The sequence below is a fragment of the Carassius gibelio genome, chromosome B21 (assembly GCF_023724105.1).
Source record: "Carassius gibelio isolate Cgi1373 ecotype wild population from Czech Republic chromosome B21, carGib1.2-hapl.c, whole genome shotgun sequence".
In the NCBI taxonomy this organism is placed as follows: domain Eukaryota; kingdom Metazoa; phylum Chordata; class Actinopteri; order Cypriniformes; family Cyprinidae; genus Carassius; species Carassius gibelio.
In genome coordinates, this window is record NC_068416.1 from 17,265,067 (window position 1) to 17,283,276 (window position 18,210).

Sequence of the window (18,210 nt, forward strand, 5' to 3'; positions counted from 1 at the left end):
AAACTGAACATGAAAAGGTCAAGCTTTTGTATCTATAAATGGATGCTGGGTGTGTCTGATTCAATGAATGTCAAATTTAAATGTCTATGGCTTGAATCCAAAGTATACAACCTCCATTCGAAGTGATACAGTAAATAATGCGGTAAAATGCCTCATAGTCAAGGCTATTTCAATAGTTTGAAAAACACATATATACAATATTAAAGTAGTATTTCAATTCTTATTATTCTAATTAAATAGAAAAAACATCAGAAACATTTTAAAAGAATCGGAGGTAAAATTAGGAGGTTCAATTTGAACTTTGAATTAAATTTGAAATAATCATATGACTTTTTCACACATCATTGATTTCGTGGACTCGTCTTTATGTTGCAATGTCAAAGCAAAGCAAAGCAAAAAACAAAGCAAAGCAAAGCAAAGCAAAAAACAAAACAAAACAAAACAAAACAAAACAAAACAAAACAAAACAAAACAAAACAAAACAAAACAAAACAAATTTAAAATAATTCATAATTAAACAGATTTATGGTTATATTAATAAAATAAAATAAAATAAAATAAAACAAAATAAAATAAAATAAAAGTGATGTGATTTGACCAAGTTAACGGGAATTGTGAAGCAATAGTGAGATGAGAAAATAAAGAAAAAGTCTTCTTCATATCCTCAAAAAAAAAAAAAAAAAACACACAAAAAAGAAATAAAACACTACATAGATTAATCATCTATTATGTAATTTGACCGAGGTACCAAGAATAGCAGAGCATTGACGAGTTGGGAAAAAAAATAACAAAAAACAATAAAGAAAAAACTATTTCACATCAAACATCCCGATGCGTGGAACAACAGAAATACTGCAATACAATTTTTTATCTTTTATTTCAAAGTCATGCCACAAGTTGACAAAATACAAAACGAAAAAATAAGTACTTCAATTAAGTATATCAAATAACCACAGTGTAACCCAGGAGAGACTTAAACACAAAATAAAACACATTTAAACAGAGATAAGATACAGAAAACCTACAATCAGTAAAGATATAGTATATATATGTGTGTGTCTTTCTGTCTGTTTTTTAGAACACAAGATTCAATGGCTAGATATAAAACAGTAAACAAAAAGAGTATAAAATGCTGATAAAAGATACTTGTTATAAAGATAATATCAGCTACATTTCATAGAATTATACCATGCAAGATATTTTCTATATTTCTGTTTATGTATACATACATCAGTTTCAAGTTCAACATCAGCAGAAAAAATACAAGAGTATCACAAGCTCATTCTCTGGACGTTTGACCCATGTCAAAAAATGACAAAGAGCGATAAAATCCACTCGCTCCACAAGCATTCACTGGTTATTAAGGCTGTATTCTATCAAGATGCCTAGAGAAAGTCCAACATGGCATGATAGCACTGGTGAGGACGTGTGTTGAAGAAAAGAGGTTCACTCAGCCAAAGTACATGCAGCAGTCAAGGCCAAAGAGCCAGTAACATCACAGAGAGCAAATAACGGCCAGCAGAGACACTCGGGAACGTCATTCACATGAAAAAAAATGCCAGTGATTCAGAGGACTCGAACTTGCCTCGTGATTACAGTAGTTAAAAGTCTCTACAGACATAATACATGTTCAAATTATGAAGAAATTATGCAAGAGAGTGAAACTGGACAATCTCTGCTAATATGTTTATGTTTCCTTCATACTGTACATATTTTGCATTAGCTGCGCAAACAGTGTATGTTACCGTATAAATTCATACTGCGTATAAATCCTGTTTTTAAACAAACACAAACCCACATGCATTGTAAAATTACACTTGCACATGGAAACAGCATCAAGATCAACTTGACACGACATGGCAAAAGTTCCTCTATTTGATCTGAAGCATGCACTACAATCTGAGTGAACCAGGACCTTCTAATTTAAACTCTGTTGTTCTGTCATATGGCCAAAATTAAACTTGTGTCAATAATAATTAAAGAAAACGTTGACAATCAAAATACATTATATTAAAAGGTTTTTAAACTTCAACAGTTCTTATTATATGCCATTGGCCACTAATGTTATTTGGCAAAGAAATAAGAATTCACAGGCAATGCATATGGCTCCAACTGTACTGGCACACTGGCATCTTTCACAGCACTCTCATCCAAAAAAACCAAAAACAACATAAAAAAAATCTATAAACTGAAGCTTTGTATGAAACAAAGAGAATGAAGAATGAAAGCTTTGTTGTCTTTAACAGCTAAAGAGACATATTTTAGTTTGTTTAGTCAGATTAAAAGGTATAAGGTGTGTAATTTCTGCACACATTACTTAAAAGAATTGCACAAATCCCAGAACAAGACCCTAATCTGCTATTGGTCAGATAAACAGAGAGCCCCGCCCCCACACTCGCCCCATTGGTTAAGCCAGTGTTGCTGGTCGGATTGCTCAAACAAACAGAGCAATGTTTTGATAGAGCCACAGTGTTAGACTTCAAGGGAATAAATATATGAGAGAGAAAAAAAATACACATTTGAGCAAAATTGCTGTCTTATACTTCATTTGAATTCTCTTCTGTTTGCTTTTATACTATCAATATAACACTTCTATTCTCAGTCCAATTTACTTTATATTATCTGAATCAGTCATACATAAAGGTCAAAAGGAGAGAAGTAAAATCTATTCAAAGACAATACATTTTTCATGATAAATCCTGTTTACCCATCGTAATCTGGCCTGTGGAGGAACACATGATGTAAAACAACGACAATTGCTGTGGATTTCCAATTGAATCTGGTGTTATAAAAACTGAAATGAAATGGAGCTAAAGAAAAAGTTCACTTATCCTTGAATAAAATCAGTCTGTCTCTGATGTACCACATTTTGCCAAAGGCTAATCCATGGGGTTTGAGCGTGGTCTTTTCATCCAACATTGTTACTCTGATTGGCACACATTTGTACAAACCCGGGATATAACACTGTGTGGCCTCTTTATGATGCTCTTCTTCCTACTTCCCAATCTGTTCTTGCTCAACTAGGTTTGAGTGTCAATACTCATTTGGATCAGTGGCTCAACTTTATAAACATTACAAACTTTATAAACATTAGTGATTATAACCTAATGTTTGAGATTCTTATGCTACATTTTTGACACAAAATGTTAAAAAGGCCTATACAATTTGGACTTCACATTTGTTTCAGACAGATTATTAAAGAAACCTTGCACAAGCTAACAAAAATAATAATTCAGAAGCACTATAAAATAAATTAATATGAAATGAAATGAGTTCATATCTTCACATTTTAGCTCACAACAGTGCAGAAATCACAGCAGTGCAGCAGTCATTCCAGTAAAAAGACACATGAGAGGATGCTAAAACATATCCAGCCATGATAAATGATGGATGTGGACTTTTTTCTGTTTTCCAAAACTCACTTACAGTATAGTGACTAAAAGCATAAACAAAGACATTGTAGTGCACAAATTGTTCTGTAGCAGTCTCTTGTGGAACAGCACGACTAGCCATTGGAAAGGACACAGAGCTGGTGAAGATAATCACCATGTGTCTGTAGTTAAAGTGTAGTTCTTCATCGTCAAGAGAAGTTGAGAGAAAAAAAATGAGGGATCTTCTCTTAAGTACAGAATATCTGTTGATGCAATCGTGCAGCAGTTGTTGCGTATCTCAAACAATGGCACATGCTGTTTGGCAGGAATCTGACTAGAAAGTCATTAAGACACAGACAAATCCTTGTTTCTCGCCAGTCTCGCGTTCCTCAGAGCAAGGGTGAGGTAAACCCAGAGATATTTGTGGGTCCAAAGGCCTGCTCTTCATCCGTTGAGCACCGCTAGCACTGAAAGAGTTTTCCCTTTATTTAAACATGCATAACCTTTAATGGTCCTTAGGTTACTTTGAGTGTGGATCACACACACTCATACACACTAGGGTGACCAGACAACTACAATAACAATATAGGGATACATGCTTGTTAATACAATATAAGCACAATTTGGCCTGATTTGCTACTTGTTTTGAACTCAAAGGGGTCTAAAAACAGATGTAAATTTAATAAACACTGTTATATAAAAAGGCTTGGATATATTTGACCTTTTGGTCACACTACAATGAGTCAAACTTAAACGTTAACTGTCATGTTGTAAATAAAGGGAAATATTTTTAGCTTAAGATTTCTCCATTTGATGTTTTACAATGACTTGTAAAAGTGGCAGCCAATAAAACTTCTAATTTGTCATCTTTTTTTTTTGTGCAATTATTTGCACAATACTTTTTAGTATTGTGAGGACAATGGAATAACTTCTATTACTGGGTTGAAGCAGAGTGGTAATTGTTATTGGTAAATAAAATTGGTTTGAAAGCTAAAATAAAATAAAATTAAAATGAGGCTTAATGCTACTTGAAAATATGACTAAAAACCAAAATAGTGCTGCTTGTTTCTAATAATAACAGCTTTTTAACTAAAGCTAATATTAATAAAAATGTCATCTTAAATATAATTTTGTCGAGATGTAGAACTATCTGGTCACCCAAACACACACACACACACACACACACACACACACACACACACACATACACAAAGTTAAAATGCTGATCAAACTTCCAGGCATTTTTATAATGCCCATCAATGTATTCAGGCAAAGAATGGCATGGCAGATAGTCCGGGTGGGCTTTTGGTATTGTGAGTCCACTGGAGTCTTCACGCTCCAGCAGGCTCTATTCCAGACTCCTGTTGCTAAGCGACACGACCCGGAGAATCCAAAGAGGAGCCCGCTGCGGCCCACAGGTCACTGAAATCTTTCAGCTAAATGAGAGCTGATCAGGTCTTGCTAAAGTCAAGGTCTCTGTAATCAGGTGGACGTCCATGTCACTGTGAACGGACACACATGTTGACACTGACTGAGTATGTGATGACTGAATGTGTGGAGGAGAGAAGGGATAGGAAGACAGACAAGGTAAAAATCAAATTTGAATCATTTCTCAGGGTTGGGCTGCATTCAGTGTTTTGGCAGACAGGACGTGGTCGATCATGTGACTAGTACTCCTAAAGGACCTACTTCTACCTTAGACCACTTCAACTACTCATGCGAACACAATGCATAGCCCTTTATTATTACATTATCTGATCACGACTGGGTGGAATTAAAATAATAGTTTACCCAGAAATTAAAAATGTGTCATGATTTACTCATCATCGTGTTGCAAACTTGGAACATGAAAGAATCATTTTGGAAGCTTAATGCAGCTATTTTTTCATACAACAGTCTGTCGAGCTCCAAACATCATAAAAGTGGTCCATATAACTTATCTGAAATCTTCTGAATTGAAACGATAGCCATATCGAGCGAAATTGAAATCATTTCGTTATTCACCTATAATCTTCCACTCCATTGAACCGTTAAATCGAGAACCATGGGAAGGTGAATGAATGAATCATGGATCTGAAGTCATTCAGTTAGAACTCAAGAACTGATTTGTGAATCAGATTAAACGGTTCACTAAAAAGAAAAGGTTCAAAGGATGAACGATTCGTTCGTGTATTAAACTGAACAAGTTCAACTCACTGATTCAATGCAGTCACAGTAGTTCTCAAGATAAAAGCTCATTGGAGTGAAAGATTATCACTGAATAATGGCTTACATTTTAGTCTACAGACATTAGTCAGACTAGACACCATACTGAATTTAACATGGATGAAAATGAGGCTGTGAGGTATATAGTCTATACAATGGCATGTGTTCATAATCATCTTCACAACTCTAAAACAGTTTTATGGAGTTTTTGTCTACTGAAATATTTTGAGAAAGACGTTTTGTCATCGGTATGATGTTAAACAACCGTAACACACCGTACCTCTATCCCTCACAACCTTGCTTTCATTCTTTCATTCCTGTCAAAGATTTAATGTAGTGCTACTGTGACTAAGGTCTATGCCTCACATGGCTTCAAAAGATTAAAAAAATACCATATTGACTATTTTAATTATACTTTTAAAGGGATAGTTCACCGATTACACACCCTCAAGTTTTTCCAAATCTGTACAAATTACTTTCTTCTGTTGAACACAAAAGAAGATATTTTGAAGAACCAAACAATCGACGGTAGCCACTGACTTCCATACAATGGAAAAAAAATACTATGGAAGTCAATGGCTACCGTCAACTGTTTGGTTGTGAACATTCTTCAGAATATCTTCTTTTGTGTTTAACAGAAGAAAGGTACCTAATACGGGTTTGGAACAACTTGAGGATTAGGCTGATGATACACGGGGCAACTTTTTGAACAATGTTGCCATCAGTGGGCAACCAGGAGAGACACAGGGCCCACAACCAATCTAAGATATCCAGATAAAAATGTTAACCCATTCTCAGTGGGAAACAACAAAATTGCTCAAAAAGTAGCCCCAGGTATAATCAGCTTCAGTAAATAATGACAGAATGTTCATTTTTGGGTGAACTATACCTTTAAGGGCATTATGGATGTGATCAATAAGATTTATTAAACTTATGCCTCTTTGCTCCACTGAAAAAATAACAGCAAAAGGTTTGAAATGATATGATATGGTGACAGAATTACATTTTGAACTAACAGTTCATTTTTAAAAAAATCTGTAGAAAATGATGTGGGCTAAAGGCATTGTGGGTGGACGAGGAACACAAGCTGAGAGAGTGAAGTGGAAGGATGCATGATCAGATGTTGTTTAAAGTGGTGCAGGTGATCAGGCGAACAGTCAGCGTTCCTGGAAGGTTGTTGTCTTGACGACTACCCTTGTCTTTAAGGTAGACCGTGTGCTGCTCTTGGCGGTCGTTAGGGTCACTAAAGAGGGTCACCTGACCCAGGAAGGTGTCAACAATCACATTCTTATTGTAGATCTGAGTTCATCATGGAGCAGTCAGGAGGGTTAAGCAGGAGAAATAGAGAAGATAAACAGAAATAAGGTGAGAGGAACAGATCAGTGTAAATACCAGTACAGGGAGGAGATCTGTAGCAGTTTGTGGAAAAGACTGAAAGAGGAAGAGATGTAATTACATACTTCCAACTCACCTCGATGTGAATGCCTTCCTTTGGCTTTTTGCGGTAGAATATTCCTTTAACGTCAAAACTGGGGCAGCGTGTGTCTTTGTGCACAGGGGAGCGAACCTTCTCCCCCTCACAGGTGATGATCACATATGGGTCAGAGGCTAAAAAAAAAAGACATGAGCCAGCGACACATTATATCACACTTTATATCACATCGTTCAAAGCATGGATATGCTATCTCTTCCAATGACACACTGCAAAAATACTTCCGGAATCAGTCATTTTGTTATCTAATAAAAAAATATTTAAACAACTTTTAACCAAATATTTCTGTTTGATTTAAGTGTTATTCTTTATTCTTATGTTAACCAAGTCTGCATTTATTTGATCAAAAACACTGTAAAACAGTAATATTGTTGTATATTACTACAAATGAATTTTCAGCAGGCAGGCATTACTAAAAATAAAAACAGCAGTTAAACTAAATCTTCTGTAACATTATAAATATAATTACTGCCATAATTACTTTTAATCAATAATGCAACCTTGCTGAATAAAAAAGTCTTACTGACCCCACATTTTTGAAGAGTAGTGTATATATTTATATTTGACATATATTCACTGAAAACAAATCTAGAATAAATGTCTATGATAAATTGATAAATTACAAAAATGCATTTTGTAGTGCACATATGGAAGCAAAAACAATGCAAATGCACTAAAATAAAAATATTTTGGAATAAAAAATAGCTCGCTCTGAATCGGAGTTCAGTTTCCCCCAGTTCTCCCATCATTACTGTATATTTTCATCACCACTGTGAATCCCACCTGTTTACCACTGCTAAGTTACTACTCAGGTGGAGAAAACACCAGTTTTCTCTGAACAACCAAACAAACTCAACTCTAACCTTTCATCATCATCAAAAAAAAACTAACCTCCATAAAAATCCTTGCATTCATACATTCTTTCACTTAACATGTTATAAAAGACTCACTGTCATATCTCTGCAATTGTTGTGGATTTTATCTTGGTAGACTGTCTTTGCATATTTCGTTATTTGTGATTTGTATGCTTTATCATAAGAAAGTGTCACTAATAAACACAAATCTAAAACCAGAGTTCTGAGGTGTAACAAAGGAAACAAACTGACACTAGAGAATTAAAGACACTGGAGCATTAAGTAAAGCTAGTCACACCAAAAACATGTATTTAAAAAAATAATGATAATGATTTCTAGACTTTTACTGTTCAGTCCTACAAATTAACAAGATAAAGTGTGACCGATTTTGAGACATTTCAGAATTCAGATTAATCTGATCACATTTCTATAAGGGGAGGGAGATACATTTAGATGCTAAGTCAGTACCTCAAGTGCAGAAGTCAGAGTGTCTTGTGGGAGATCAAGCACTGTAGCTCTGTGTGTGGCCAAGAGATTTCTCTATGTAAAAATGTTAGACTTATTAAGCAGCATATGTGTCTGAATCTATAATGGATTAAAGGAATAATTCACCAAAAGTCATTTACTGCACTGAATGATGAAAAAAATAAAATAAAAATAAATGCATTTTTGTGTGAACTACATTTTAAAAATGCAAATGACTGCAGATTATAGAGCCCTGATTTCAGGGTCCATTAGAAGAAATCAACTGCACATTGTTATAAGTATAATCACATCCAGAAGAAAGAATATATTTTTTACAAGGATACATTATAATCTTTATTAAGGTAAATAAAAAAGTGCTGACCTTCAGCTATTGGATTTTGTCTCTCTAAAAACACACTGCAATATATCTGTTATACTGTATATAGAAATACTAGACATACCTCCATTGGCATCTTGGCCCTGCAGGCCTTCGGCACTTAACACATGCACCTGGGTGACCAGCTGAGGGTAACCGCACATCCCAGTCCAGCATGTCTGTGGAGGCTCGTCCAGAGTTAATTCTCTAAGGAAACACATGCAGGAATGATATCAGCAAGGTACCAGTGTTGTTAATGTTAACAAAATTTTAATCTCAAACAACTAAAAATCTATTTTGTTGATTTTAAACCAAAAATAAATCTAAAATATACAAATTTAATAGTAACATTAGATGAAAAACTTAAAAAACGTCAATTTATGTTGACTTGACGACAACTTGACGGCGATTTAAAATAACGTTTCTATTTGATTTTATTTAAAATGTTTAATTTATTCCTGTCATGGCAAATATGAATTGTCAGCCATTACATTACAGTTAAATATTAAATGGGTCGTATTATGCTTTTTCACTTTTGGAATTTTAGTAAGTGTGCAGTGTGTATTTTTTGGACATAAAAAAGAGCAACAGAGTTACAAACCTCAAAGCCAAGTCTAAAGGGAGATATTTCATAAAAAAAAGAATAATGTCAATTAAAGATGATGAAGAATAAGTACTTCATATTTTGTAATACATACATTTATTCATAAATACCTAATAAAATTGACAGCAATGCATATTTTCAGTACCTTCTGAATTTCAGAATTTTTTTCATAGACGCAATACATATTACCATTGCAATAATCTGTACATAGTAAATGCAGTTATTTTTCAGGGGGTGGGGGTGTGCCCGAAGTGGGAATCCATATTCATAAAGCCATGGATAACAAACAACAATTGCTAACAGTTCCCTATTACATTACAGTACATAAAATTTCACTTACCACATAAACAGAGTAAGTATGAGAGATGACTGAGGACGATGACAAATGATTTGTAGATTCTGAGCACCACTGACAAATGTGTGGTGAGTACTGCTGCTTGTTCAACATCATGATGTCTATCAGCCATCGTCTATCAGTCCAACCCTAGTTACCACTTTAATATTTCTTGCAATAAACGGGCGTGCAAATGTTCTGCATGATCCTCTTGCTCATTTTCTTTGGGGTCTGAATCCATTTCAAATTGATATAGTAATATTGACACCATCCTTAACTATACTGGAGCATGGAAATACTGTCTAAGTTGTTCGCCAGTCACAACGCACTGGGACAGCTAACCAATCATGTCACATTTTTTTTTTTCAGAAGGCGGGCCTTCATCAAACCCAGAACTGACCGAGCCATTTGTGCCAGGGTAGGGAGAAAGGTATTGTAACAATGTAAATTCTGTGATAAATTTAGCGTTTTTCGAACCTCCAAACATGTTCTAGTAACCCCCCCCCCCCCCCCACAAAACAACATTAAGACTTTGTAAAAGAGCATAATAGGACCCCTTTCGAAATATGTATACATTTTAAAAGAACAATGTTAAAAGCTTAAACTTAAAAAAATAAGATAAATCTTTATCTGAAAAGAATATGAAGATAATAATAAAAATAAAAATCACTGAAAACTAAAAATACTAAAATCAAAATGAAAATTTAGCAAAAAATAAAAGCTAATTCAAATCATTAATAAATTCTATAATATAAGTAACACTTTAGATTATATTCATTATTAACTAGGAAATTTTTCCATCAATAATTAATCCTAATTTGCTTCCTTTTTTCAATTGTATTCAGTGTTTGGGTAGCACATGTGGATGGTTTGTGCCCTGCTAGCGAGGCACTTCCCATCAGCACATTCTGGACAAGCTGTGTCCGCCCTGCATGCTATGGCCATCCTGCAGGACCACCAGGCCAAAGCATTGAAAGAGCTGCATGAGGGTGGTCCCAACCCAGAGGTACTGCAGGAATGCCACTTTAGTGGTCCAGGAACCACACCTATGGCTCAACCTGGCTGAGATGTGGGAAGCTGAGAAAGTATGCTCTCTTGGCTCTCCCATTTCACAGGTTGGTCTCTTTGGCGAAACCGTGGAAGAATTTGCATAGCAGTTCTCCACGGTGAAGAAGCAAATGGAGGCCATCAAATACTTCCTGTATAGGTGTGGGCTAGGTCTGGGATCTTTGACCACCTAGTCCGATTGTGACTTTGGGTCAACTGGGAAAAGGGCAAACTCTATCCAGTGCAGAGTATTTCTTTTCTCAGTTTAGAATTGGACTCGATTACGATGACTGCAGGCCAGGATTGTGCCCAGTCGGTGCTGAAATGCTTGAGGGCACTCAAGCAGAGAACAGCATTCCTTCTCAAAAACTTTCAGAGGCTCCTGGGGCATATGGTGTCCTTAGCCGCAGTCACACCACTGGGACTGATGCATATGAGACCGCTTCAGCACGGGCTTCATACCTGAGTCCCAAGATAGGCATGTCATCACACACCAGATGTTCGGGGCATGGCCAGCTATGCACATTCTGCACACCCAATTTTAATGGCCTTTTCTCAAAGATGTCAGAGATGTTTGGGCTCCCAAGAGTGACCCCTAGTGCCGTTCAATTGACACAAAACTTGTCTCCATTCCTTCCATCACAGTACGAGGGTTACCATACGTGACTGAGAAGTTATGTTTAGTTATAGGGTAGGGTTACAGGATCTAGAATATAGTCATGTAGAATAAAAAATTAATATGTGCAAGAATAATCAGCCAATATGCTAACAATATGCATGCTAATAAGCAACAAGTGTGGTCTATACTTTTTTGGAAGCTACTTTACTTGCAGTCTGAAGGCACATCAGTGAAGACTCGGAGTAGGAACTCTCCTTTTTGTCCTGGGTCAAAGGTTGTGGGGATGATGACATAACGACCCTCCTTTAACTCTTTCCTCAGAAAGACACAGCGAGAGTTGATGTAGATTGACCCTGCGACCTTCTGCTGAGCCGAGTGCATTCTGTATTTCCTGTTCAACTCCACCTGGTGTTAGAAAAGTTGCTTGATCAAGACAGGAACATTGACTGACAGGATACCATACAGTGTTTTTTGTTCTTATAATTACTGGCTTTATCTGCAGGCAGATGTGAAGGTTTATATTGTGTTGGAATGTAATTTTGTACCCTATGGATGTCAAATCCAATGGCCAGGTTCTCGCCTTTGCCCTCCTTTGGAGTAGCTCTGCGTTCCTTTTGCTGCAGGCAGATCAGCACCTCATCTTCCACTTTTCTCACATCAAAAACATACTGCGGGCATAAACATACATTAAACTCAGTCCAATAAAGACCCAGAGCATCAAATGCCTTCAGGATAAGAACAACATTTAAAAAAGGTAGATGCGCACAGGCACACTGACCTGTGGGTTTTGCAGAAATGTGGTTTTATGGTTAATGCAGCCTCCTGCGCGGTTGCGGAGTGGGTCATCTCTGTGGATCCAGGATCCCCTCATCACCTCCTCTTCCCAGGTCTTATGGATGCTCAAGTAAGATGTGTTTATCAGTCGACACAGGATCAGGTCGGTGAAGTAGTGACAGAAATCCTCAAAGTTCATCCTGGTGAAACAATTTACAGTCAGTTGGGCAACAGAAGTCAATGACAAATGGTGAATTAAGGTGTTTATCAGATGCATTGGGGAACAATAGTAAAAAAATTAAAATAAAAAAATAAATAAAAAATAGGATTTAAACAACAACAAAAAAAGGTTTTGAAGCAAAATGGGTAACAACAAACACTAAGATATTCTAAATTATTTTTGTTCACTTGATCTGCTTTTTATTTGTATTTTATAACAATTTAACCCTTAAAAAGTAATACTTTACAAAACTGTTCAATTAGTTAATATCAGTAATTGCATTATATCATGAACTATCAATGAGAAGTATTCTTTACAATATTTTCTGTTTTAATATAGCTTTCTTTATATATTTCCATATATACTAATACATTACTATCATTACAAGATATTTTAATTAACATGACTGTATCATATGTAAACCCTCATTTACAATAATATGTTTCTTAAGTGACATTAACATAGATTTACAAATAAATTAACATTAATCTAGATTAATAAATGCAAGTAATTGTTCATTGTTAGTCCATCATATGGAGTAACTAACGTTAATGATTTTGGATTAATGTTTTGGATGAATGCAAATTGCAAATCAACTGTTAAGTATTTAATATATAATATAATATAATATAATATAATATAATATAATATAATATAATATAATATAATATAATATAATATAATGAATAAACAATATATCGATAAATTACCTAGATTAATAAATTGTATATAAATTGTTTATGCTTTAACCAGTACTCCAAGCAATTTAAAAAAAAAGTTTAGTTTATTGCATATATTAGTTATTTTCATTATAATGAAATAAACAACAACAACAACTGTGTGTGTGTGTGTGTGTGTGTGTGTATATATATACACACACACACACACACACACACACACATAATATACTGTATGCAAGACAGAAGCATTTTCACTATTCTTAGACTTTTGGAACCCATCTGTGATAATAACACTATGATCTAGATTGATCTAGAAGATAAGAGTACAGCGAGCCTCACCAAAATTCTCCATCATCCTGAACCGTGACGCCCAGTTTCTCTCTTTCACTCTTGCTCACTTTCTTCCACTCTTCTGAGCTACAAAACAGAGCAGTGATTACTCATCGTACACCAGACTGGGAGAAATAAACATTCACACACGACACACACGACTATACTCACTGACAACAGCCTGCGTCCATAACCATCAACTAAGATTTCCTAGAATTTTGTGAAAGAAATAGAGCACTTCACCAAGTATAATATTTCTAATCAAGCCCAGAATAAATAATTCATCAAGCAGAAATATGAAGAAAGATTGCTTTCACCTCAGTAAGAGTCTTCTGGCTAGACAGTAAATAATTCAGAGGCCAATATAACCCTGTCTTTTGCAGCACTTAAACAAAGACTGATAAGAAGGATTGTCAAGATTTTCCTCTCTGCAATTACACAGCCCCATTTTAATATTATGTTTGCTCCCTGCAGTGGTGGATATTTAGGGTAGGTGTCATCAAACAAGAGCACAGTTATTTAAATGAAAGGAGGTGGATGTCTTAACACCCCCAGACCTCTGTGTTTCAATCACAGCAGCTTCTTATTTTATACCAGCCTGTCTGGCTTGATATCTCAATTTCACACCAGTCAGCGATAAGAATAGTCACTTTGGCTATGTGTTATTTATACTGAAATCATCTCAAGAGGAAGGAGAGAAATGGTTTTCTCTAGTCTCTGAGGATGTATAGTGCTACACTGCAGGAAGCTAGAGAAGGCAAAAGGACAAATCATTTCTGTATGTGCTTTCACTCTGTTTTTGTAAAGATTATAAAGAACTGAGTGTCGCAAAAAGTTGCATTTTGGTGATCATTTGGAAATCTGGGTTTAAGTCTGGCTTGCAACCAGGGCTTACTTTCACACTGTCAGACCAAATCTGATTACTGTGTATCAGATTCTTAATGACAGGCTGTCCACACTGTGTATAGCAATGGTTCAGATCTTATTTGATTTGTCCCTCTTTTGTTTTCTGGAATATCTGGATTTTTTTCTGTGTCAATGAAGTTGCTTTATTCCATGCTGCCATCTCCACCAGTCTCAAAATTTAAAGAGGAGTGTAAACTGTGCTGACTAGCAGTATATTGTTATTTTTATCTCGACCTGCACTTCACAACGTCTGCAAACACTGATTCAAATGACATTTCTGAAAATCTGATTCAGTCTGACTGCTCTAACTTTTTTTTTGTTGCCACTTAAAATGTAAAAATGTCAGACATTGTTGTAGGAAACATGCTGGCAGTTGGTGCAGAAACAATGTGCTTTTGGTGAGTGCAGGTCGAAATCGTACAGTTCACCCAAAAATGAAAATCAGTCTTCTCCACCATTCATTGTTACTCTTGTGAATGATGGTGGAAACTGACCTGGAAGGGGAGAAACTGTTGAATAAAGTCAATTCAATGGAACTGAAACTTAAAGTGGTAGTTCCCTAGCTGTCTATGGAGGGTCAGAAAGCTCTCTGATTTCATAAAAAAGAACGTAATCTGTGTTCTGTGTTCTTATGTGTTTGGAATGACATGAGGGTGAGTAATTAATGACATAATTTTAATTTTTGGGTGAACTATCCCTTTAATGAAATTGTATTTGTTTTTTTGCGGTTTACACTTGCTAAATAAAATCAGATTCCAAATGGATGTGCACAAAATCTGATTTGGACTGACAGTCTAAACAAGGCATTAGCTCCCTTATTTCCCATCATGTCCTATGGTATTTTTTTTTTTTTTAAAGGGGGGGTACAATGGTGTTTCATGTATTCAGAGTTATTCACAGTGTTAAAGAGATGGATTCTCATGCTAAACATGGCCAAAGTTAAAAAAAAATCTAATGACGTAGATGATGGTGGAACTCCTTATATGAGCATTTCTCTCGGAAAAGGTGCCCGCGCACACACATTGACCAAAGGAGAATGAGACCGCGCATATCAACGTGCTTCATCAGGAAATCGTCGGCACTCGGCAGCGCTGCATAGGATTGTTCGAGAATGTCTCTAAATAAGTGTGTTTTTGGATATGAGGGAATGTTTACCGTATTCAGCTTCCCCAAGAACCCAGCGTTACATGAACAGTAGATGCAGTTTGTTTTTCCGGGTCAGCAACGGAGTGTAGTGCCTTTGTGTGTTCTTGTTATTTCAGTGACGAATGTTTCATAAACAAGGCCCAGGTCGAAACATGGAGCGGTCCCAGTGATAAAAGACCCCATTCATGTAAGTACAATTGCATCAGATTTCTGTCTTTTGTTGGAAATCAGCACATAAGTGAATAAATGTTAATGGAAACAACACGAAACATCAGTATTATAGCTCCGCCCACCGCACGCCTCCAGGAGAATCGGAAAGCTGTATTTTTCTTTTATAAATATGATAAAACTAAGACTTTTTGGATATATGAAGGATGCAGTACTACTCTATAGGTACTCAAGATTAACATGAGATTAGGTGAAACTGTGTATTTTATATAACCTTTAAAAATTATTCAGTTTCTTTATAATTATTCCCAAAACTTTTGACAGGCACATTTTTTAAAATTATTTAATATGTTTACCGAAATACCCCTTTAAATTTTAAATTAATAATTCAATCCTTTAACAACACATCTACATAATCATAGTTTTCTAATTTAGATTATTGGCTCCATGGAGTGGCCACTATCCTGCAGAGTTTAGCTCCAACCCTAATTAAACACACCTGAACCAACTAATCAAGCTCTTCAGACTCATTAGAAACTTCTAGGTGAGTGTGTTGGAACTAAAATCCACAGGATTGTATACCCCTGCTGAATCTGTATTACCTCCAGTCCAAGAGGGGAAAGTCTCACCTATCGCTCCACGGCCCACTCCACTCCTTTTCACCCCAGGGGTTCCTCATGCGAATCATGTGTAGCTTTTCTGACTTGAAATACGCCAGGAGGCCATGTCCCAGACGGACCTTGCGGACATCGGTCACCGCATAGGCATGACCTTTCACTAACCCACAGTCCAGTCTTGCCTCCATGTCCTCTATTGTTGTTGCCTGTACACCAAAGATACATTTCAGTTAGATCAATTTCAAGTCTATCCAAAAGCATAATAATCTTTATCCCGGATTAGAATGCAAGCACATGCACTCTCTGTGAATTATCGATTATGAAAACATGGGCCGTTATTTCATGGTACAGTGAAATATGGTGATGTTAATCAGTAGGAGACAAGCCACGCCCATTTATTCACACTCCAATGAGCAGAGGGCTTGCTGTGCAAATGAAGCTGACAATATGCATAGACGTGTAGGCTCTGTGACATGAATAATTGTGTCGACATAATCAAGACTGGACAGAGAGTGACTAAACTTGGACATGAAAGGACTTTGTTAAGTATTTAACAGAACATTTATAAATCTATGCAAACAGTTTCTCCTCAACATTTGATCAAAATCCCTTAAATTGTGGTGAAACTTGATCAAATTGTTTCCGTTTTTATCCCCAGATTACCTGTTTGCTTTACAGACCTGTCTGGCACATCAGATGATGTTGTTGAAATGTATTTCTAAATATTGCTGAACACTCAATGGAGTACTCTTAGTGGACTGAGAGGCATTTTATTTGATATTCTAGTGAAGATAAACAACTTCCAGCTATAAAGAGATTCAAAAACATCGTTTTTTTCCCCACTATGGATGAAAGGTTTCACAGACCATTGATAAGCAAGTCACACACAATCAAAGATTGCTTTGAGTCTGGCAAGGTACAGTCTAATGAAAGAAAATAAATGGAGGCAGAAAAAAATGATGGATGGCTGGATTAATAGATGGATGAGTGTCTGAATACAAATCTTGACAGACGTGAGACAAATGCTGATCAATAATATACACTATATGTGTTTACATTGTGTATAAACATATTAATAAATATAAAAATTATATTGTATACTGTAGTAAAATATACCGAAATGAAGTAAGAGTGTCCTTCTCACCCTGATAGAGCAGCTGATAAGACCATCTCGATTATGGACCTTGAGCACTCTCTCAAAGAGCTGGTTTCTGGCGACTTCATCCTGAGCAAACAGGCCCTCCAGAAGGTCCATGGGTTCTGACACACCACCAGTAAAGTCCACCAGGGCATCAGCTGTGTTTCCACCATCCAGGGCCTCATAGCAGCCATAAACTCTTGATTGGTATAGAGAAAGAACTTCTAGCATCACTATGTTATCGCACCACTTCAATGTTAATCTCTGTATAGACCTTTCGAATTCGTCTGCTTCCGCTGAACTGCTTACTTGGCATAGGCTTTTTCCACAAGGGCACTCCAGAACTCATTGCTATCATTTGAATGGCAGTACACCAGCTGGTTATCCACTGTGGGGAGACGGTCATCGATCACCACGTCCACCCAATCCCCAAACCGCCAGAAGCGGAAGTGGAATATTCCTGCATAAGAGTCTGCCTTCTCTGGATCCCATTCCTGCTCCTTCCAGTCTGGGATAACCTGAAAATAGGAAAATAAGATAAGGACTGAGGAACAAAATTGTGTGACAACTAAATATGTGACCCTGGACCACAACACCAGTCTTAAGTAGCATTGGTACATTTGTAGCAATAGTGAAAAAATATATTGTATGGGTAAAAATTATAGATTATTTTTAATGCCAAAAATCATTAGGATATTAAGAAAAAAATAATAATGTTCCATGAAGACATTTTCTAAATTTCCTATGGTAAATATATCAAAAGCCAATTTTTTATTTGTAATATACATTGCTAAGAAATTAATTTTTACCCTTTAAATTTTTTTCGCACTCTCAGAATCCAGATATTCAAATCGTTGTATCTCA

General features: G+C 36.1%; 1 protein-coding gene across 1 annotated transcript in view; it reads right to left on the reverse strand.

Annotated features, from left to right (window-relative positions):
- Window positions 1–6,186: 6,186 nt before the first annotated feature.
- capn5b (calpain 5b) overlaps window positions 6,187–18,210 on the reverse strand; it is a 28,586-nt gene continuing 16,562 nt past the window's right edge. The window contains exons 4-13 of the mRNA XM_052587434.1: window positions 17,656–17,864; window positions 17,353–17,545; window positions 16,221–16,414; window positions 13,381–13,458; window positions 12,146–12,341; window positions 11,913–12,035; window positions 11,576–11,772; window positions 8,849–8,970; window positions 7,048–7,184; window positions 6,187–6,875 (exon numbers count right to left, since the gene is read on the reverse strand). Of these exons, the coding sequence (XP_052443394.1) occupies window positions 6,693–6,875; window positions 7,048–7,184; window positions 8,849–8,970; window positions 11,576–11,772; window positions 11,913–12,035; window positions 12,146–12,341; window positions 13,381–13,458; window positions 16,221–16,414; window positions 17,353–17,545; window positions 17,656–17,864 (1,632 nt within the window). The 3' untranslated portion in view covers window positions 6,187–6,692. The remainder of the gene's footprint in view (window positions 6,876–7,047; window positions 7,185–8,848; window positions 8,971–11,575; window positions 11,773–11,912; window positions 12,036–12,145; window positions 12,342–13,380; window positions 13,459–16,220; window positions 16,415–17,352; window positions 17,546–17,655; window positions 17,865–18,210) is intronic.